The 22,174-nt window shown below is 44.1% G+C and overlaps 1 protein-coding gene across 4 annotated transcripts in view; it reads left to right on the forward strand.

The window, feature by feature from the left end:
• The window catches only part of ptpn11b (protein tyrosine phosphatase non-receptor type 11b), a 62,037-nt gene that overhangs the window by 25,494 nt on the left and 14,369 nt on the right, over positions 1 to 22,174 (forward strand). For 2 of the 4 annotated variants that reach the window (XR_014569533.1, XM_083769956.1), the window contains exons 2-7: positions 1,886 to 2,008; positions 13,573 to 13,767; positions 17,277 to 17,469; positions 18,580 to 18,699; positions 20,277 to 20,390; positions 21,608 to 21,704. Coding sequence is in view for 2 of the 4 variants with exons in the window: in XM_083769956.1 (XP_083626082.1) it covers positions 1,886 to 2,008; positions 13,573 to 13,767; positions 17,277 to 17,469; positions 18,580 to 18,699; positions 20,277 to 20,390; positions 21,608 to 21,704 (842 nt within the window). In the remaining 2 variants the exon portion in view is untranslated. The remainder of the gene's footprint in view (positions 1 to 1,885; positions 2,009 to 13,572; positions 13,768 to 17,276; positions 17,470 to 18,579; positions 18,700 to 20,276; positions 20,391 to 21,607; positions 21,705 to 22,174) is intronic. The other 2 variants (XR_014569534.1, XM_083769957.1) reach the window with 1 other exon arrangement.

The raw sequence follows: 22,174 nt of genomic DNA on the forward strand, positions 1-22,174 counted from the left end.
GATTTATTATTTTCTTTTTATCATTCATATTTGACAACACATGTTTTGAAGCTTGCTGAAGGAAAATCCAGGGATTAACCCTGACCACACACAATAGTATTATGCTAATTTGTCTATTTGGTGTCACTGCTGGTAAACACACAAATCACTTTCAGGTCAGTTTGATCCAGCCCTCCTGCCGTCATGCACAAATGGGTCTGGGAGCAGCTAATGGTGCGTTGGATTAGCTGACCAGGTCACCCGGTAGTTAGGGACATTTAAGCCTGATCCCTGTTTATGATATCTCCAAATCCACACAGCTGACAGCCATTCACTGTGCCTCTAGCGCGTTATGCCCTGCGCCAGTGCAGTGTTTTATACTTTACTTCATTTTACTTCATTTTTTTCCAATGAAATAGAGGGAACCTTTTTCATGCTACAGAACTCAATTAACCCATTCTGAGCGGGAACCCCTTTTTGTTTTAAAGCATTATGTTATACTTTAGCTATTGAAAAATAGCAGATCAAAATCATGAAAATGTAGTGCAAATCTTTGAATATATATTCTTTCAGAGCACGTTTTTAACTAAAAGCTATGCTTCTGGGTGGTCCCTGGAACAACATATTTTCAGATGGGATACGTCGGCAGCCAATTACATAATAATATTGGGGGTCCTTGACATGAAATAGTTTGAGAACCACTGACAGAAACATGGGTTTTTCAGGATTTAGAAGGCATTTGTAGAATCTAAGTTAGGTCTAAATGCGTTAAGCAGGCTTCGCTGTGGGGATAAACCAATAACGTTTAAATTACTGTTAACAAAAAAATCACGCTTGTGTGTGAATGCTGTGATGAAGTGATTGAAAGTCACATGACGTCACTGCTTAAACAAAGCAACCATTAAAAGTCCTTAGACTTGGCTGCCACATGACATCACGAGTGGGGTCCTGCTTTTTGGTGGGGGAGCATGAATAAGACAAACATTAAAAGTCCATAGACTTGGCTGTCTGAAAGCCAGACGTTGGAGGCAATGGCATGCATGGTTGGTCCTCAATGTGGGGTCTGGAGACCTCCAGGGGTCCCTGAGGCGGTTTTAAGGTAGCCCCCAGCTAAATGATTGATGGTTAAGAACCAAATGGACCCTTACAGGTCTGTATCTTTGAGTTAAATTAAGTATTTTACAGGGTAGATCCATATTATATATATGCTGCTGCATCGGCTAAAGGAAGCCAAACAAAAACGTGTTTTACTCTCGTGTACCTGTGCACAAGATGTGACAATAAAGTACAACCTCGAACCTTGAAACAAAACAAACTGGGTGACCTTGAAATGGGAAAAGGTTGTGTCGTGAGCATCACCGACTGCGAGTTTCCAAACAGTCCACTGTGTGTACTTCCCCATGATGTTAAGTGTAAACCAGTGAATGAGTCTGTGTGCCGTGTGCTGTACCTGTGGAGTGTTTGGGATAAATATTTGCCTGCACACTGTTACACAACAGAGGAAGGAGCCAGTAATCATTAGCTGCTGCAGCTGGGACTTACTGTAAACCTTGATGTCCTTCCATTCCAACTGCAGAACTCACATCGTGTTGTTTATTCACCGTCGTCACACTCAAGCTCTCAGATGCAAATGTACTAACTATACTCTTTGACTTCTGTTGAGCTCTATACTTGACCGGAGTCCTCTCCTCCAAGGGTCTATGTTAAATAACTGATTACAAATGAGATGAATAATAAAAAAAGGAGAAAAAAATGGCTAAAATCGAGATATATGGTATTACAAATATCAAGTGACATAAGGTTATAGAACTTTATTACTATTTGGACAATGTTTTAAGGTAGTTTTACCATAATAGTGAAGACGCATTGCCCAGCCCTACTCTCATGTTTTGTCATATGTTTCCAGGTGGTTCCATCCAAACGTCACCGGCATTGAGGCAGAACAGCTGCTGTTGACGCGGGGGGTGCACGGAAGCTTCCTGGCCCGTCCCAGCAAGAGCAACCCAGGAGACTTCACTCTCTCTGTCAGGTACTGGACCTTCACTCTCTCTGTCAGGCACTGGACCTTCACTCTCTCTGTCAGGCACTGGACCTTCACTCTCTCTGTCAGGTTCTGGACCTCAGGTACTGGACCTCTGCTCACGGTCCCTTGGAACAATGCTTCATCATTCTCAACCATTTTCAAAATTGAACTGGGGACCCCCAATCCTGACAAGGAGTTGGAATTGTAGGAGTTGAGCCATTACATTTTGTTGGACTCGGTTCCACGGTGAAAATAAAATTTTCACGATTTGTTTCTGCTCCTTTCTTATATCATTTGACATTTTGGCCAATGTTTGACCAGTTTCTATTGTATGGTTTGTTGAATACTTTAGATTTTTTTCTTCCTACCCCTTCCCCCTAAAACTAAAAAGATCCACACCACTCTGATGCTGGTACTGGTACTGGTAGATGTGGTATGAACAGTGGAACAATGGCCAATGCAGATGAAAGTTGGATATCGTTGCTGTCGGGGCGGAAACCTCTCTTATCTCCATATTTTAACTTTCTGTGTTTCACGCCACGCTTCGAGCTTGCCTACTTCTGCTACTTTTGAATTTGAATCCTAAAAAGTAACTATTTTGGACATCATTTTATTTCTACCCGACAGACAATATGCCAAGACTCAACACCTGCTTGAATGTATTTTCCCCCCATGATTGATCACATGGCTCACCGGGCACGTCACACTGTTTTACGCAATGCACTGTTTTGCCAAGGTGTTTTTGAAGCGCCTGCGCCAATGGAAGCAATTTAACATGATACACACAGCAGGGTTCTGATTCTGAAATGGGCTTTCTGCATGAATGCATTTAGCATCATGTTAATAGTTTTAATTTACTCTGTGGTATTGCTACTTTTACTTTACACTTTTTTTTAAACTTACTTTACACTTTACATTTTCTAATTGGTTTCGACTCCTTGCATAATGCTCAATGTAAGGACAATTTCAGTCTCTCTGTGTCTGATTGGTGGTTGTTCAGAAACCTGCCAACCATGACATCATTGATAGGCATTCCAAGCTAATAGAAACGACAGTCTATCTATTCCTGGAAAGTTATGCTGAAATAGAAGTCATTGCTCTTTCATTTCACAATTCAAGTCTTGTTTGAAATGACCAAACTTGCCAATACCGATGATGCCACTGGTAGGCACGTTTCTGACGTGTCCACAGTCCTCTGCGACACAGACCTGACAGACAGACAGACAGGCGGTGCCATCTTATAATGAGCATTTGTGAAGACCAGTTAAATGAAGTTGAACATGGGTAATTTGCATCTTTTAAGTCAAGAAATTGATACTCCTTGAGCTTCTAGATCTGCTATTTTCTGCGTGCAACTACAGTGTGGATAAAGTATTGCATTAGCTGTTCTTTGGCACCGGGGGGGGCTTTCTGGCTGGTGCAAAGTTCAGCCGGGTGAACAAACAAAGCTCTGGGGTGTTGTGGTCCTCGGAGCCAGGCAGGCGATGAACCGAACGAACGCATGAGTCAATCTGCCTGCATGGCCTCTGTGTGCTGTTGGCCAAGTTTGAAATGGACAATGGTGGAAGAAATATTGTGATATAGGCCTATATACATTTTCTTTTTTTACTTAACCCATTTAGACTCTACAAATACCTTCTAAATCCTGACAGTTTTCTGAAAAACCAATGTTTCTATGTCAGTCATTCTCAAACATTTTCATGTCAAGGACATGAAATTACCGTAATTTCCGGACTATAAGCCGCAGCTTTTTACCCATGATTTGAACCCTGCGGCTTATACAACGGTGCGGCTAATCTATGGATTTTTACAGCTAACGCAGAGCCATCTCAGGCTCTGAGCTAACGTAGCTGCGGCTTATAGTCCGGTGCGGCTTATAGTCCGGTGCGGCTTGTATATGGGATTTTCCCTAAATTTGGCTGGTGCGGCTTATATTCAGGTGCGGCTTATAGTCCGGAAATTACGGTATTTGTAATGGGCCACCGACCCCCATCTGAAAATATGTTGTTCCAGGGAACCCCCCAGAAGCACAGATTTGAGTAAAAAAATGTCTCTCTGAAAGAATATATTCAAACATCTGAGCCACATTTTCACGATTTTTCAAAAATTGCAGACCTACAAGCTCGGTGCCGTGCTATGAGCTTGTAGATCTGCTATTTTTCAATAGCTAAAGTATAACATAATGCTTAAAACACCAAAAGGGGTTCCCGTCCAGAAAGGGTTAAGTAAAAGTAGCAATACCACAATATAAAACTATTTACGAAACTAAATGTGTTACTGTCTGTTACAAGTCAAATACCTACCTTTAGTTGAGTAAAAGTACAATAGTATTGGGATCAAAATATGCCTACAGGAGAAAAGTACATAAATGTGTCACACTTTTTCATTAAAAAAGAAGAGATCTATAAGCAACGCATTGCGACACATTGTCAGAGTCAGTATGCCTGGCCTCTGTGTGCAGTTGACCAAGTTTGAAATGGAAAGCGATCGCTTTCCCTGAATTCCCTCCCTCCGTCCGCCCGCCCGTCTGTCCGTCTGTCCTTGGAGGAGCAGGGGATCTCTGACACGCTTCTCGGACGCTCTTCCAGGAAAAGTAGTTGAATAACAGACTGAGGGGAAGTGGCCGTTTGCTGCCTTTCCCGCCTGAATTTGATCACACGCCAAATGATTAAAGCCCCGGGAGGAAGCCAGAAACGGCCTTCAGTGCCTCTATTTAAGTCTTTAGTCAAAGTACAAACATTTATATTGGCAAAATATACTTAAAAGCTAAAGGAAAAGTACTAATTATCAGAATCATAATATGTATCATGTTATTGTACTATAATTAATGATTGATTGATTAACCACTTAAGCCGTATTTTACTGTATAATACTTCTACAAACTCAGTGATCTGCAGAGTAACTAATAACTCAAGTTGTCAAATAATGTATTGGAGTAAAAAGTACAATATTTGCTGGTGAGATGTAATGGTATAGTATACAGTAATAGTAGTATAATGTACCAATGGATATACTCAAGCAAAGTAAAAGTACTAGTAGTAGTATTTGTACTTAAGCACAGTACTTATATTTATAAATATTCTTAGTAAATATACGTTACATCTCCATGGGTCGTGAGCAAAATAAACTGGACATGATGCAGAATTTGTGTTAGAGAAATGTTCAATTTTTTGGTAAACTCAACTACAGCCTATGGCAGAGAGAGAGAGCAATATTTTAAAGAGTTTGTTTTTTCCTTTTCTTCTTTTTCTTTTTACAGAAGCGCTAAGCCTTGATTTTTGAGTGTTGCAACCACTCCTACAACCAGGAATGTCCGTATCATGTATCCGTCAAGAGCACGAGTGGTGTGCGCATGAGTGAAATTGGAACGACAGAAGTATGTGACATGGCTGCCACCTGCTGGACGCAAATCCAACTGCTGACTGTCTAGGTTCATTGATATCCATAATAAAGCAGAGAGAGGGAGAGGGAGAGGGAGAGGGAGAGGGAGAGGGGAGAGAGAAGAGAGAAGAGAGAGAGGGGAGTTGCACCACTCGGTTCACACAGGTGTGATTTTTCTTTGAGAGAGGGAGAGAGAGCGAGAAAGGTAGAGGGAGAGGGAGAGGGAGAGGAAGAAAGGTAGAGAGAGAGGGGGAGAGGGAGAAAGGGAGAGGGAGAAAGGTAGAGAGAGAGGGGGAGGGGGAGAGGGAGAAAGAGAGAGGGAGGAAGGAGAGTTTTGTCCGAGCGGTTCTTCTCTTGGCAACAGAAGCTTTTAAGAGGCTCATCATCAGTGAGCGCAGCGCCTGGAAACGGACCCGAAAGCATTTGTTAGTAGCCCTCTACTCTGTGGCTGTGCAGCTGGTGTTGGCATGGCTTTGTGTGTGTGTGTGTGTGTGTGTGTGTGTGTGTGCTCGTGCACATGCGTGTGTGCATGCGTGTGCGTGCGTATAAATAAAACTAGGCTTCAGGGAGAGAAGAACCACACTGTACAATCCTGAGTGTTAATTTAACTCTGATGGACCCTTACTGGTCCATTTGGTCCCATGTGTAGTGTGTACACTCTCAGAGTGAAAGGAGCACTTCACCCATTAATATCTTCATATAATTGGTCCCCGCACTAATGCTCATTATAAGATGCCCACAATGCGTCTCATTGGTGGGCTGTGAACAGTTCCGAATCCTGCCTACCAATGATCTCATCGATGGGGATTCCAAGCTAATTACCACAGAAACAACAGTCTTTCTCTTCCAGGAAAGTTAGCACGCTGAAATAGAAGCCATTGTTCTAGCACTAATAAAAACAAAACTAAAAAAATGCTGAAAATCTCTCTTGAAATGATCAAACCTGCCTACCGACGTTGTCACTGGTAGGCAGGTTTCCGAACTCTCCACAGCCCTCCTCTGAGACACAGAGTGAGTGGAAAAAATTGTACCATATTATACTGAGCATTAATGAGGAGGCTGAGGACCAATGTATAAATAGGTGAAGTGGTCCTTTAAGGGTTTGGGCGTGCTGGCGTGTGTGTTTGTGTGTGTGTGTGTGTGTGTGTGTGTGTGTGAGGGGGGGGGGGGGGGTGAGTAGACCGAGGTGTCATAAATCAGACACTATGGGGAGGGGGGGGGGACTGTCTAGCCACATAGGGCCTGTCACATTCACACAGGCAGACAGACACCGACACCCACTCATACACGCATGCACATTGCACACATTGTGGGTCAATTGGCAGAAATAGCCTTTTGGCCTGCTATAAGGAGGGTGGGGGGGGGCATTTTGAAGTAAGGTGGGGGGGGGGGAGGAGGAGGAACGCAGGAAGTGAAGGTCAGAGGAAGTTGATGAACTTCAAAAGGCGAAACACAAGAGCCCATGCAGGCCAGGTCCTCCTACACTATGACCACATGCATCTCATACTCCTCTCCCTCCACACGCGCTCCTATCGGTGTTTACTTTGTTATTGTCAAATGCGCACGCACACCCGCACATACACACGCAGGCTCACAACACACAAACACACACAACGGCCATTGGCCTGTATTGGAGGCCAATGGATCCCTAAAATAGCATAAGCACACAACGGTTTGCATGCGTGGCTCGTTGTTAGCTTGTACATCGGCTATTTCTGGACCGTGAAATTGCACTCGTCAACACTCTTCTTTCAGCTTGGCGACACGTCATGTCCGCCGGCTGATGCGGTCATTAGACGGAGAATATAATTATCCCTTAGCGTGCCTTATCGGAGCAGAGGAGAGGATAATTAGCCAGTCATTAGCCAGCCGGGCTCTCTTCTTACCGGGGCCATTATGAGGGGGACAGTCAGTCTCACTGTTCAGGCCCTAATGGACGCAGGGGGACTCGCTCTTATCTCCCTCTCCCTGCCTTTCCCTCCTCTGCTTATCTCCCCCGCTCCCTTCTTTCCTGGCCCGGGAGTGGGAGGGGGAGGGAGGAGGTATTTGGGTCGCTGTCAGATGTGTTTTCTATAGACGGAGCCAAAAGTTGCTCTGGTGGATGGCTCACTCCTCCACTCAGAGACAGCTTTTGAAGACTGTGAGACAGACAGACAGACAGACAGACAGACAGGCAGGCAGGCAGACAGGCAGACAGGCAGACAGACAGGCAGAGAGACAGAGAGACACAGACAGAGGGAGAGAGAGACAGAGAGACACAGACAGACAGACAGACAGAGAGAGAGACACAGACAGATAGAGGCAGAGAGACACGGACGGACGGAGAGAGAGAGAAAACCTATAGAAAACATACAACCAGCCTGCCTGAGGTTTTGGGGAAGAAGTCTAGTGAAGTTTTTCCAGTCATCTCTCATGCTCTTTTATACACCAAAGAAAGACCCTGCGGAGAAAGAGAAGGCGAATACTGTATAAAACCTTTTTTTCCTGTTTTGCAGAAATTATTACCTAGGAGAGTAGATTGATTTATTTATCACTCCCTCTAGCTGCTGTATTATTCCATAACGCCAGGCAGGCAGAGAGCCACTCATAGTAGCTCTGACGCTGGGAGGCTATTAATAGATTAGCATCATTGATTAGATGCATGACATCGCTGTCGGGCAGAGACCTCTTATCTCCATATTTTAACTTTTTGTGTTTTTTTTTGTAAATATTAATGTCCCACTACTTTATCATGTCACTCAAAAGTAGCATGTCCCAAACGTGTACATCTCCATCTGTACGGCTTTTGAGTTTGAATAATGAAAAAGTAAATGTTTTGGATATGTGAGGTTTCTACCCGACACAGATAACGTCCAACACTTTAACTTGTCAGGAAATGTAAAAAGAATCAATAAAGTTGTGTTCCCATGGATCCAATGTAGTTAATACTTTTGATTTGTTAAATATTCATAAAAGCCACATACATTATTAACCAGATTCACTTTAGGACATTTAAAAAAATGATGATAATTGCCGATCTCCACGGTCGATATGACGAGGTGTGCACTTGTACAGTAAGTGGGCAATTTTTCCACTATTTTTGTGTGACGAAGTATTGCATTCTCCATGCACAAATACGAATGCCTGCCATAGAAAATACAATGCACTACATCGCATGCTTCCAACTTGCATATTTGCCGTACAGTTTGCATTTGTATGACATACTATGTTATTGCGCAACATTTTGCTGTGATGCAAACCGACCCTTCTCCATTTCACTGCGCGCGTACACACACGCACACACACGCACACACACACACACGCACGCACACATGCACACAGCCTCACACACACAGGGCGCAGACGTTTGTCCGACAGACAATAGTCCGACACTCCAGTAGTCCGACGATCCAATATTCCGACCATAGACATTCCTCATTTTTACCCCAAGAGTCCGACATGACTTTAGCCCGACAAACGTTATGCCAATGGTCCCACAGACATAGGTCCGACCTGCCAATAGTCAGACGTGACTGCTTGCTCAGTATTTATAAGGTCCACACACGGGGTGCGCACGCTTTTCCGACACACCAAAGGTCCGAAGCGCGGGGGTGATGCGATGCGAAAATGCGATGGGCCGACATGCGCTGCTCCCTGCGGTTATGGTTAGGTTAGGGATTGAGGTTTCGGATCAATAGTATGTCGGAACTAAAGCCTGTACCTCCACACACAGTCACACACACTGCACAAACCAACTGGGGACATGTGGCCACCTGCACAACTGGGCACCTAAACGAGTGGCCACCCGGACAACTGGGCACCTGGACAACTGGGCACCTGGATGTGAAGGTGTGTGTGAATGGGTTAATGTAATGCACAATCTATATAAATGCACCATTTACCAGTTTTGTTTGTTTATTTTCACATACAAAAATATTTCGGAAATGATACAGGTCAATACAAAATGTGATGGAGAAAGCCTAAAAACCCTCCAGGCATGTTTATACATTCAAAGTGGTTACCACCCCGACACGTCAACCGCTTGCCATTTGGTCAAATCTGATCGAAGCCGCCACCCGTTTGCCGACTTGGGAGTGAGAAGGGCTGAAATGAATTATTATTATTCATTAATAACCCATTCGACCGGGGGGCGGTCGAAATGTGTTCTAAACAGTTTTCTGAAACAGAAAAAAGTGATTAATTTATATTCCTATACCTGTTGTTTTGTTTGTCTAAAACCAGGACCACAATGGAAATGAGTCAACTTTGTGTTTTATCACTTTCTTTGAGAAGCATGTAACATGTGTTTTTTGAGTGGTGCAACCACTCCTACAACCAGCAATGTCCGTGTACACCAGACTGTAAAAAATATGGACAAAGCTTTCTCCGGGTCTAATATGGACGTAAAATGAAGCCTGTCAGTCCTTGAACTGTAAGTCGCCATATTTCTAGATCCGTTCGGGCCCAGCTGGCCATTGGCTGGCTCCGTTTGGGCCCAGCTGGCCATTGGCTGGCCCAGACAACGAGGCGGGACTTCCCCCCTTCTTCTCCGTTGGTTTTTATTTTGACTCGAGCGGGGGGGATCCCGATCATAGACTGTTGCCTTCTAATGAGAGAGAGAGAGAGAGAGAGAGAGAGAGAGAGAGAGAGAGAGAGAGAGAGAGAGAGAGAGAGAGAGAGAGAGAGAGAGAGAGAGAGAGAGAGAGAGAGAGAGAGAGAGAGAGAGGGAAGTTGCACCACTCGGTTCACACGGGTGTGATTTTTTTCTTTCAAACATAACAAATCAAATATAAATCAAATCAAGTATATTCCATTTAGTTTAGTAAGTCTTTGAGACTGAGGGGGAGAGTGTGTAGGAGACACAAGAAGATGGTTCTGGGGAGAACTACAGCATTTTAATCACTCCTGTTTGTTTGTTTGTTTGCTGGTTTGTTTGCTAGATAACTTGAACAGATGGTGGACTTTCATGAATGTCGATGGGAATGATCAGTAGGCTGATCTGAAGAGATGGACCATTATTTTGGTCGCCTCAATCCAGTGTAAAAGCAATCAAGTACATAGGAACACAGTTATAATGAATAATGTGCGTGTGCGTGTGCGTGTGCGTGTGCGTGCGGGGACACAGATCAATGAGGAGAAATGAATACCGTAGTAGATACAAAGTGATTGTCTCAGCCTGTCCTTGAGTCAGAAACCTTTAACCCGTTTAGAGCTGAGGCCGATTCTACAAATGCCTTGTGCAGTACATTAAAAAAAAACATATCACTGATAAGTGGCTCAGGGGTAGAGCGGCCGTTTAGGAACCGGAAGGTTCCCAGTTCGATCCCGGGCTCCGCCTGAGTTAGTGTCGAAGTTTCCTTGAGCAAGACTCTGAACCCCTAATTGCTTCTGATGTGCAGGTTGGTCCCTTGGAATGGTTTCCTCTCTCCATCGGTGTGTGAATGGGTGAATGTACTGCACAATCTATGTAAAGCCCTGGATGAAGGCGCTATATAAATGCACCATTTACTATTCATAATGGTTATTGTAATGCATTATAGAATTATATGAGAATTGAAATGCACTAGAATCATCATGGGAAAGACAGTTATGTATTTTTGTTAAGCATTATGAATATGTATGAGTGCTTACAAGTATAGTTATTGTGTTCTAAACAGACTAATATTAATTTGTATGTTTATAATGCATTATAGAAATTGGCGAGAGAGAGAGAGAGAGAGAGAGAGAGAGAGAGAGAGAAGAGTTTTGTCCGAGCGGAATATAGCAGAAGCAGGAGAGTGCCTGAAAATGTAATTGGGTGCATTTAGGTGATTGTGGAGTGTTTTAATGGCGTCCAACTCTTAGAGGGCATATAGGCCCCATGCAGGCTGGGAGGAGGCGCCATGCTGGGGCAGAGGGGGGCCATGGGGTGGGCCCTGTGGAGACCGCTGGTCCACTGCCAGCATACAGAGAAACCACTTATCTCCATATTATAACTATTTACATAGGTACTTCTTTATCTTTTTTTCTCTCTGAAAGTAACGGTTTTGGGAGATACAAGGTTTGTACCCGACAGTGGCGATATAGCAATTACCAGAAAACACAAGAGAGACAGAGAGAGAGAGAGAGAGAGAGAGAGAGAGAGCTCTTTACAGAAAGGGACGGAGGGAATGGATAGAAGGAGAGGAAAAGGAAATGGCCTTTTCATGCCGGAGAGTGAAAAGGGATGGAGGTAAATAGGATTTGTGTCACTTGATACTACCATTAGATGATAATCAGTTTGGATAGAGAGAGAGAGAGAGCCAGCCAGCTTCATGTGTGTGGACTAACATGCATCTTCCGCAGATGTGAGTGTGCACGTGCATCCACATGTTTTGCATTTGTAACGCACAGATTCAAAGCTTCCATTCCACTGAAGTCACTTCAATATGGAAAATGACTGCAAATGTTTCTTTATCTGTCCAGCTAGCAGATCCTCGGCCGCAAACGCCATAAACCTGCTCTCTACATACGATTCAAATATCATTGTGGTTGGAACCTTGTGTAAATAAACCTGCTCTCTACATACGATTCAAATATCATTGTGTTTGGAACCTTGTGTAAATAAACCTGTATTCTAATGCCCCCTATATTCTTATTTACTTACAACTTAAGCTTAAGTTAATACTTTTTATTGGCACAATGTGTATAAAAGACTTATCCACTTTCACTTAATTTTTGTTCTAAAAAGATCGGCTATTTTTGCTACTTTTGTGTGACACTCAAAGTAGGGAATTACTGTAACTTGACACAAAAAAACCACAAAGTTGAATTATGGAGATAATCGTTTCTGAAGGATATTTCCACAAAAGATCAACACTCAACTCAACTCAACTCTAACTCTCTCTCTCTCTCTCTCTCTCTCTCTCTCTATCTATCTCTCTCTCTCTCTCTCTCTCTGTCGGTGTGGGGCTTAGATAAACAGCTCTAAAATAGATAAGCCATATTTAATCTGTCCTTGTCCTTTGTTCCCGTTCCTGAAAGACCCTGCGGTTTTCTTTTTGTCACCATACTGATGTCAGCAGAGAAAACAGAATGTCACACAGCTGATTGTACTGTACGACACTGGTTCTCAACATGGGGTATGGGGACCCTGAGAGGTACTTGAGGGGTTTCCATGGGTCCCCCGCCCCAACTAAATGATTGAAAGTTAGGAACCAAATGGACCCTTACGGGTCTGTAACTCCAAGAGAGTACAAGGAACCAAATGGACCCTTACAGGTCTGTAACTCCAAGAGAGTACAAGGAACCAAATGGACCCTTACGGGTCTGTAACTCCGAGAGAGTACAAGGAACCAAATGGACCCTTACGGGTCTGTAACTCAGAGAGAGTACAAAGAACCAATTGTATGAGTGTACAAATGGAACCTTACAGGCGCATGAATACTTACCCGTAAGAATATGCATCATGTATGTCTGGACACATTGTTAAACTTAAAGGGTACCAATTTACCAAATATATACAGTAATAATGCTTGATTTATACTCCATCGTACGATCGCGTCACGTCCTGAAAACACAGCCGATCTACAAGCTCACAACCTGCTGCATCGCGACTCGTTGTGACCTTCTAGAATCTAGAATGTCTATTTTCGGGACATAAACCAGTGTACAATATATATTTCTGTTATTTCAAGACTTTTTTGTGGCCTTTATTCATAGTTTATACTAGTAGAGATTGGCAGGAAACAGGGAGCGAGATGGGGAAAGACATGCGGCAAAGATTGCCAGGAACGGGACTGGAACCCGCACTACGCTGCCAGACTATACTTACAGTATGATCCTAGGTGCCCGGACTGCTAGGCCAGCGGTCCAGGCCTGATAACATTTTTGAGGGGCGCTAGCCCCTGCTATGTCCAGCTTTGAGGGTTTGGGCAAACACAAACATTGTGTTAACTCAAACATTGTGTTAACTCAAACATTGAACGCCATTGACGATGAATGGCCAGCTTTGAGTCTGTTTGTGCAAACACAAACATTGCGTAAACGCAAACATTGAAGACGAAAGTGAGGACGCAAATCGTTATTCTGCCGGAATGACATGCTGTATGATGATAACTGATTAGAGTGCCCCTCACTTAGTCACTTCACAAGGGTGTGATTATTTTTTTAACAGACTAAAACAAGAGAAAAAGGTCTGCTGGTTCTTTGCCGTCTCTTCATAACCGAATGAATTACCCCCCGCCTTGCAGGAGGGGCGATGAGGTCACCCACATTAAGATCCAGAACTCAGGGGATTACTACGACCTGTACGGAGGGGAGAAGTTCGCCACGCTGGCGGAGCTGGTCCAGTACTACACGGAGCAGCACGACCTGCTGCGCGAGAGGAACGGACACGTCATCCAACTCAAATACCCGCTCAACTGCAAGGACCCCACCTCTGAGAGGTATACACACACACACACACACACACACACACTGCAAGGACCCCACCTCTGAGAGGTATACACACACACACACACACACTGCAAGGACCCCACCTCTGAGAGGTACACACACACACACACACACTGCAAGGACCCCACCTCTGAGAGGTACACACACACTGCAAGGACCCCACCTCTGAGAGGTACACACACACACACACACTGCAAGGACCCCACCTCTGAGAGGTACACACACACACTGCAAGGACCCCACCTCTGAGAGGTACACACACTGCAAGGACCCCACCTCTGAGAGGTACACAGTACACACACACACACACACACACACTGCAAGGACCCCTACACACACACTGCAAGGACCCCACCTCTGAGAGGTACACACACACACACACACACACACACACACACACACACACACACACACTGCAAGGACCCCACCTCTGAGAGGTACACACACACACACTGCAAGGACCCCACCTCTGAGAGGTACACACACACACACACACACACACACACACACACACACACACACACACACACACACACACACACACACACACACACACACACTGTAAGGACCCCACCTCTGAGAGGTACACACATTGACATATATAACTGCAAGGACCCCACCTCTGAGAGGTACACACATTGACATATATAACTGCAAGGACCCCACCTCTGAGAGGTACACACATTGACATATATAACTGCAAGGACCCCACCTCTGAGAGGTACACACATTGACATATATAACTGCAAGGACCCCATCTCTGAGAGGTACACACATTGACATATATAAAGGCTAGATGGCTAGATGGAGTCTCTGACGTATAGTTCACCCGGCGGCCATCTTGCTGAGGGGCTACAGTACAGTATGTTCAATGGCAGCTCAAACTAAATTAGTCATAACTCCCTCAAATCCTGACGGATTTACAAACGGGTTGGTTTATTACAACGTGGCTATGATTCAGGACGCTTATCTGCTTAATTTTGTTTTTCATATGAACGTCGTATAAAAGCATAAAAAGTAAAACATATAAGTATGCGGACGTCTCTGATGTTTATAACAAACCAATCCGTTCGGTTGAAATCGGTTGAAAATTTAGCAAGTTATGGTTATTTAAAAAGTACATGACCCATAGACACAATGGTATGCTGCCCCTCGGTAAGATGACCGCCACGTAGCAACGTCGCTCTCCATTGGCCAGAGCGCGGGTGAGCCATCTAGCTTTCTTATATATCTATGGGTACTGTGGAAGGTCTGGGACCAATGAGCAGGCGGAATAGGGGATTGCAGCAGTTTCAAACAGCTTTTTATTTGTTTAGCAGGAAATCATATAGCAGGCAGGAAAAAACCCCACATAGGTTTCGGGCAAATTATATTCCATACAATGTTTGTTTCACAGGCGTCTTCCACAGCCTGGAGAAGGATGAGAACAGAAGATTAGATTTCAACTCAGGTTTATACAGTCTCTTATATCTCGCTCCTCACTGGAGGGCTCTGGTTTTAACAACGATAAGACGGGACGGGGATGCCTTGCTTCGGGTGACGTCATCGGTCTTTATCTTTAACTGTAGCGGGTCTTCTCCCATAGCGGGGGTTCAGCTCCGAGGGAGCGCAAGGCTTCAATCCGTTCCTGGCGTATATAATGAGCGCCTGTCTGCCGGACAGGACTCAATGCTTTATCAAGAATTAAAGAGGAGGATATTCGGCACGTAGACATTCCCTACTACGCGGCCGCGGGCGGGCCTAACTGCCCGAGGCGTCTTCTGTCTGACAGCGTGTCTGGTTGACCTGGCAACGCACTTACCATCGCGGGGTGTCGCTAGCGAGACCCCACAGTACACACACATACTGTACTATAGTCCCGTTGCTAGTCGCGTTAAGAATTAATCATACCTCCCGTTGTCGATCGCCTCGGGTGTTTTGGCTACATCTAGCTACTTCAGCTACATCCAAGATGGCGCCTGGTGCACCTTGAAATGTGCTCCGTTGCTGCAAATCGCTGGGCGCTCTGATGTAATGGTCCTAAATACCCCCGGGCTGTTTTAACAAATGTGGGGGGACCCTCTGGTACCCCCCCCCCCCCCCCCACACACACACACACCCTTTGAGAACCAATGATCATCCAGTACGTGGGGACGTTCAAAGCATTCTTTCATTAAAATGCTATTAACCCTGAACACAAGGCCAGTCCTAATATAACCCTAAACTAAAATAGGGATGTCACGTTGAACACTGTGTGTGTGTGTGTGTGTGTGTGTGTGTGTGTGTGTGTGTGTGTGTGTGTGTGTGTGTGTGTGTGTGTGTGTGTGTGTGTGTGTGTGTGTGCGTGTGCGTGTGTGTGTGCATGCGCACGTTTTATAAATATTGAACCAATGACAAGTTTTAACAAGAGCTTGTGAATATATTCATGCACTGTACACGTAAACAGGGACGCACGTTCAAACAAACGCAGCGGGTGGTGTTTGTTGTGTTGTGTTTGAAGTCAGTGGGCTCAGAAACATCCTTTCACAGAGAACGGTAACACCAGTTGTACATACAGTACAGGCACACGTATTACACACCTCAAACGACTGACAAGAGAGAAGAACACGCACATGCATGGGTGCGTACAATCGCACGTTTGGAAATGCTCGTTTGATTCCCTCATGTGCAGCGTTTGCCCTGTTTTAAGGTTGTTATATTTTGTTAGATGAATTCATTCCAACGTATATTGTTTTGAATAGGGACGGATTAGGCAAACAAATTGAGTTGATTGTTGAGAAAGTGTCTGTTTTTGTTTGTGCATCGTGTGCGCTCTCGGCTCCTATTTCGGTCCAGGAACAATTTGTGATCTCTGTTTTTTGGTTTATATGGGGTTTGTTTCCATATAGCCGGGGTCTCTTGTAGTAACACACTCCCACGTATACACACACACTCCCATAGTGTCTGATTTATGACACCTCGACCTCGCTATTGATTTATGACACCCCCCCCCCCTCGCGCTCGCACACACACACACACACGTTTTCTCACCACACAGGAAAAAGACAGACACAGACAGACAGAAGTTCATCTGTTCAATCTTAACCTTGACTACCCTATTGCAAAAACTCAAACTAACACTAAAACTAATTAAACCTTTTCACAAAATAAAAACTAAACTAGCAAACCTGCTTTAGAAAGTTACTAAAACTGTACTGAAGTTGAAAACATGAAGTCAAACTAACTAAAAGTCAAAACTAACTATAATAACCTTCTGACACTGGCATTTTATTTTCTATTTATTTATTTTTTGTCGATTCTGAAGGCCGAAACATCGTCTGTCGGGTGGAAACCAAAGCTGTTACTTTACTGTGTGTGTGTGTGTGTGTGTGTGTGTGTGTGTGTGTGTGTGTGTGTGTGTGTGTGTGTGTGTGTGTGTGTGTGTGTGTGTGTGTGTGTGTGTGTGTGTGTGTGTGTGTGTGTGTGTGTGTGTGTGTGTGTGTGTGTGTGTGTGTGTGAGACACTCTTTTCCTCTGTCCAGGTGGTTCCATGGGCATCTTTCTGGGCGCGATGCAGAGAAGCTGCTCACAGACAAGGGGAAGCCGGGCAGCTTCCTGGTACGGGAGAGCCAGAGCAAACCGGGGGACTTTGTCCTGTCTGTGCTCACCAACGAAGAGAAACAAGAGAATGTGGACCGCAAGACCAAGGTCACACATGTCATGATACGTTATCAGGTACCATAAACAATACTGCGTATCCTCGCTGTGGGGCAGAAACATCTTATCTGCATTTTCTAACTTTTTTAATTAATGTCCTACTTGACTATACTACAGCGTCACACAAAAAGCATCAAATGTGGCAGATCCGCGAGTTCAATCGCATTGCGCTTTGAGCTTGTATACACCTGCTACGTTGTTGCTATTTATTTATTTTTGAATCCTAAAAAGTAACAGTTTTGGACATGAGGTTTCCACCCGACATATTCTCTTTTATCTCAATGGTTCTCACTCTTTCATGAAATGATACACACAGGGAAAACAGTCAGTTCATTAACCTGTGTGTTTATTGTAACCTCAGTATTTGTATGGCCTCTCCAGTGCTGTCACTTTAAGAAGGGGGGGAAGGTGCCAAGTACTGGTGAGGAGTAGGGGTGTTCCACAATGTCAAGTATCAAAGTATGTCTATTATCTGGGGAAATGAATGTAACCCCATATGATGTATAATCTAAAATAGAACATCTAGGTATGGGGTTACTTATTCAGGTTCAGCTGATAGCTGTGAGCTTGTAGATAATCTGTGTATATGTAATTGCTTCTCTGTTGGTGGTAGGATCCTCTCCTATAAAGGGGAGACTGCAGGCAGAGCTAGTCAGTTAGTCTTGGGCAGGCATCATGCTGACACCCGTGAGAGAGCTGCTAGGGCCCATGTCATGGGTTGTTTGATTTTTCCGTTGAGAATATCTGCACTGGAGCTGGAGTTTGGAGCAATAAAAACCATCAAAAAGCATCGCTGACTGTTTTTGGAGCCTTGGCCCTCGGGCAACTTTACAATCACATTATGACACGTTGTGAGCTTGTAGAGCTGCTATTTTCAAATGTATGATTGAACTGATTTTGATGCTATATCATTGATATATTAACTCATTTAGTTGGGGACCCCTTCAAGGACCCCTGGGTGCCCCCGGACCCCACTTTAAGAGCCGCTGTGTTAAGTGAAAGTGTCATTCTGTGTAGGCTAGTAACCAGGTTAAGTTCTAGGGCTTGACATTGAGTCTGTCATCCTCTTTGGGATTTAGTTTTTTTCCCCGGTGAAATGTCATGTTTGATGTCGGTGCTTCCCTCCAGCAGGACGGTAAATACGACGTGGGCGGTGGCGAGAGGTTTGACACGCTGGCCGACCTGGTGGACCATTACAAGAAGAACCCCATGGTGGAGAAGAGTGGCATCGTCGTTCACCTCAAACAGGTGAGGACGAGACAGTCAAAGTCGTACCATTTGACCCGCATCTCTTAGAGTGGTGGTCCGCAGCCAAGGAGCGGTGAGCTGCAGCCGTGCCACACTTTGACCCCCAATCCAACCCATTGATGCTGAGTGCCAAGCCGGGAGGCATTGGGTCCTTTATAGTCTTTGGTATGACCCGGCCGGGGATCGAACCCCGACCTCCCAGTCTCAGGGCGGATACTGCACAAGGCCACCACAAGGCCACTGAGCTGGCTAGACAAACAGTGGTGGAAAGTATCTGAGTACATTTACTCAATACTTTACTTAAGTACAGTTTTGATGTATTTTGTACTTTACTTGAGTATTTCCAATTCCCAGTAATCTCAGAGGCAAATATTGTATTTTTACTTACTGGTTACTTTGTAGATTTTGATTTAGATAATTATTACAAAACCAATATAGGAAGCCTTAACCAATGTACCACGTCTGGTCCGGGGCCCTCCAGGGGTCCAACGCTTGGTGCTGGGCCCTCTAGGGGGTACAAATGGACGCTTACTCTTTCCCGGGTAAGGGTCCATTTGGTTACAGATTTGGACATTCTCTCGCTCTCGCTCTCGCTCTCTCTCTAATACTATCTGTCCCCAGGCCAGAACCACACTTACTGTATAAAAGTCAACAGATGTATAGTTAGTAAACCCTATAGGCTCTATATTTTCTTATTTGGTCCGCTCCTTTTGTCCCTCTACAGTCTACACCTACATGTTTACCCTAGGATATGGAAGCTAGGGTTAATTTGGTTAAAGCCCTGTTATGCACCAGTGTCGTGTGTCATGTTGTGAGCCATGTTGTGAGCTTGTAGATCAGCTATTTTCAGCGTGCGACACTGGTGGCCCCACCAACTATAAATGAAGCCAGTCCTTTTTTGCTGGAAAACCTTAAATATGCCTACATTTAAATGCGAGCCGTGCCGGTGAGGTGAGGGGTGTACATGAATACTGAATGAAGCTCTCAGCTCTGATGGTGCTTGAATTGTATTGAATATTTAATTCCTGGATAACTTTTACAATTACCAGTACATGATCTCACATAGCGTAACATTTGGTAATAGCAAAAAGAGAGGGCTGACCTTTAAATTGTCTCTTTCATGGTAATATGAAGCATTGGAGAAACTCTGACTAGGCACTTACCGTAGATGGTATTTGAAGTGTCAGAAGTATTGTTAGATAGATAATTAGATAGTTAGAATGACATGGAAATTGATTGAAGTCAAGAGAATGGGACTTATAGCATGTATTAAAGTACCGAGCAGAATGTAGCCAAATTATGATTTACTTTTACTCTTTTACATTTGGTCTAAATGCAAAGGAGTAAAACTAATATTTTTCGTCACAAATATGTTTGAGTAGGCCTACCGTAAATGTGAAAAGTATATATTCCATTGAAATCACTCAAATTTATAAAAAAATTAATTAAGTATGTTGTTGGTAAATGTACTGTAACTCGTTACCACAGAACCACCAAACTAGATAGAAAGTATGAACAGAATTACGGCGACAACATTTCATTTCCTATCCTCATAATGTTGTCTTTTATAACCATAGCCCTTCAATGCGACGAGAATAAATGCTGCCAACATTGAGAACAGGGTACGAGAACTCAACAAGGTAGCCGACAACTCGGAGAAGCCAAAACAAGGGTTCTGGGAAGAGTTTGAGGTACAGTATGTGTTTGTCTTTACTTAAAGCTACAGTCACTGAAGTTGCATTCGCATTGTGCTTGTATAATATAGACGGGAACACATGGTGTCCTGCTGCTATTGTTTGAAACCCTGTATCTCCAACTTTTTCTACTTTTGTTCCCTCTGTTTTTGGTACATTATACCCTACTTCTTTGTGCAACAGTGTGTCGCACAAATGTAGACAGAAGAGCGAATGCTGCTGCTGCTCAATTGTTTTCCGTCTTTCGGTTGGTTTATGCAAAACATGGAAATCAGTGGTTTGCAGCTTCCACCCACTGCGGCGTCACGTTTTTTGTCATCTGAAGAAGTTTTGGCGAATGGAGATTTCAATGTGACATTGTTCATGGGTAAAAAGAAAGTTGCATTACCTTTCATTTCAATACATAAAAGTCTCAATAATATCAACTCGCACAGCTTTGGTATTAAATCCACACAATATGGGATTAATGTCTTTCACAGTAAAGCGGCTTCTGACAACAGTTTTGTTGTTTTTTGCTTTGATGAAAGGGCCAAAGGGGGGGGGGGGGGGGGGGGGGTGGTTAGGTGGTTCTGTGAACAGTGAGCTCTACCACCCTACCAGCATCCACCCCACCTGACTGAAGTATATTACAGGGTCTTAGCTTTTTATCGTGGAAACCTCATATGTCCAAATCTGTTACTTTGCATTTTTTAAATCGCAAAAGTAGCAGATCTACTCCGCGCTGTGTTTGGAGCTTGTGTAGCTTGCTGCTACTTTTGATGCTTCTGTGTGACATTGCGTTATGATCAAGTAACGCACACAGGAAAAAACACAAAAAGTTAACCCATTTTGGGCGGGAACCACTTTTGGTGTTGGCATTATGTTATGCTTTAGCTATTGAAAAATAGCAGATCTACAAGCTCATACGAGCTTGTAGGTCTGTTTTTTTTTTTTATCGAAGAACGACTGACATAGAAACATAGCTTTTTCAGGTCTGATCTCATGTCAAAATGGCTTAAAACGTGGAGATGAGCGGTTTCTGCCCGACAACGATATGCAGTCGGTGAAAGTTATATCGCTACTTTTTCCGCAACACTATCGTACATACAGCAAATTATAAAATAGGGCATTGTTTTACGCACTTTCTCCTTGAGCTCAGATGTGTGGTTTTGTTTTTAGAACTCCTCTCACTTCTACTTCCACCCCCCCCTCCCCCCTCCCCCTCTCTCCATCAGGTGCTGCAGCAGCAGGAGTGTAAGCTGTTGTATCCCAGGAAGGAGGGCCAGAGACCAGAGAACAAGAGTAAAAACAGATACAAGAACATTCTCCCATGTGCGTCACAACTTCCTTTCTCTCTCTCTCTCCTACTTCCTGTGGAAAGAATGACACAAATATAATAGTGTGTGTGGAACATGTTAAGAGGCTTGTAGCCACGCATTGTGATGATGTTTTGATGCCAGCGGTGGCACAAGTACTGTGTTGTTGAGTAAGGTTTTGAGGTGCTTAATTGAGTATTTCCATTTTACTTACTTACTGTAGATACTTTGTTTCTAATGTACTCTTGTGTGTGATATATGTGTCACATATGTGCTTTTAATGTAGGACAATTATAGATGTTTTCCATGCTGGTACAGATGACAGTTTTGTGTGTGTGTGTGTGTGTGTGTGTGTGTGTGTGTGTGTGTGTGTGTGTGTGTGTGTGTGTGTGTGTGTGTGTGTGTGTGTGTGTGTGTGTGTGTGTGTGTGTGTGTGTGTGTGTGTGTGTGTGTGTGTGTGTGTGTGTGTGTGTGTGTGTGTGTGTG

The sequence above is a fragment of the Protomyctophum parallelum genome, assembly GCF_964188405.1.
Source record: "Protomyctophum parallelum genome assembly, chromosome: 7".
NCBI lineage: Eukaryota > Metazoa > Chordata > Actinopteri > Myctophiformes > Myctophidae > Protomyctophum > Protomyctophum parallelum.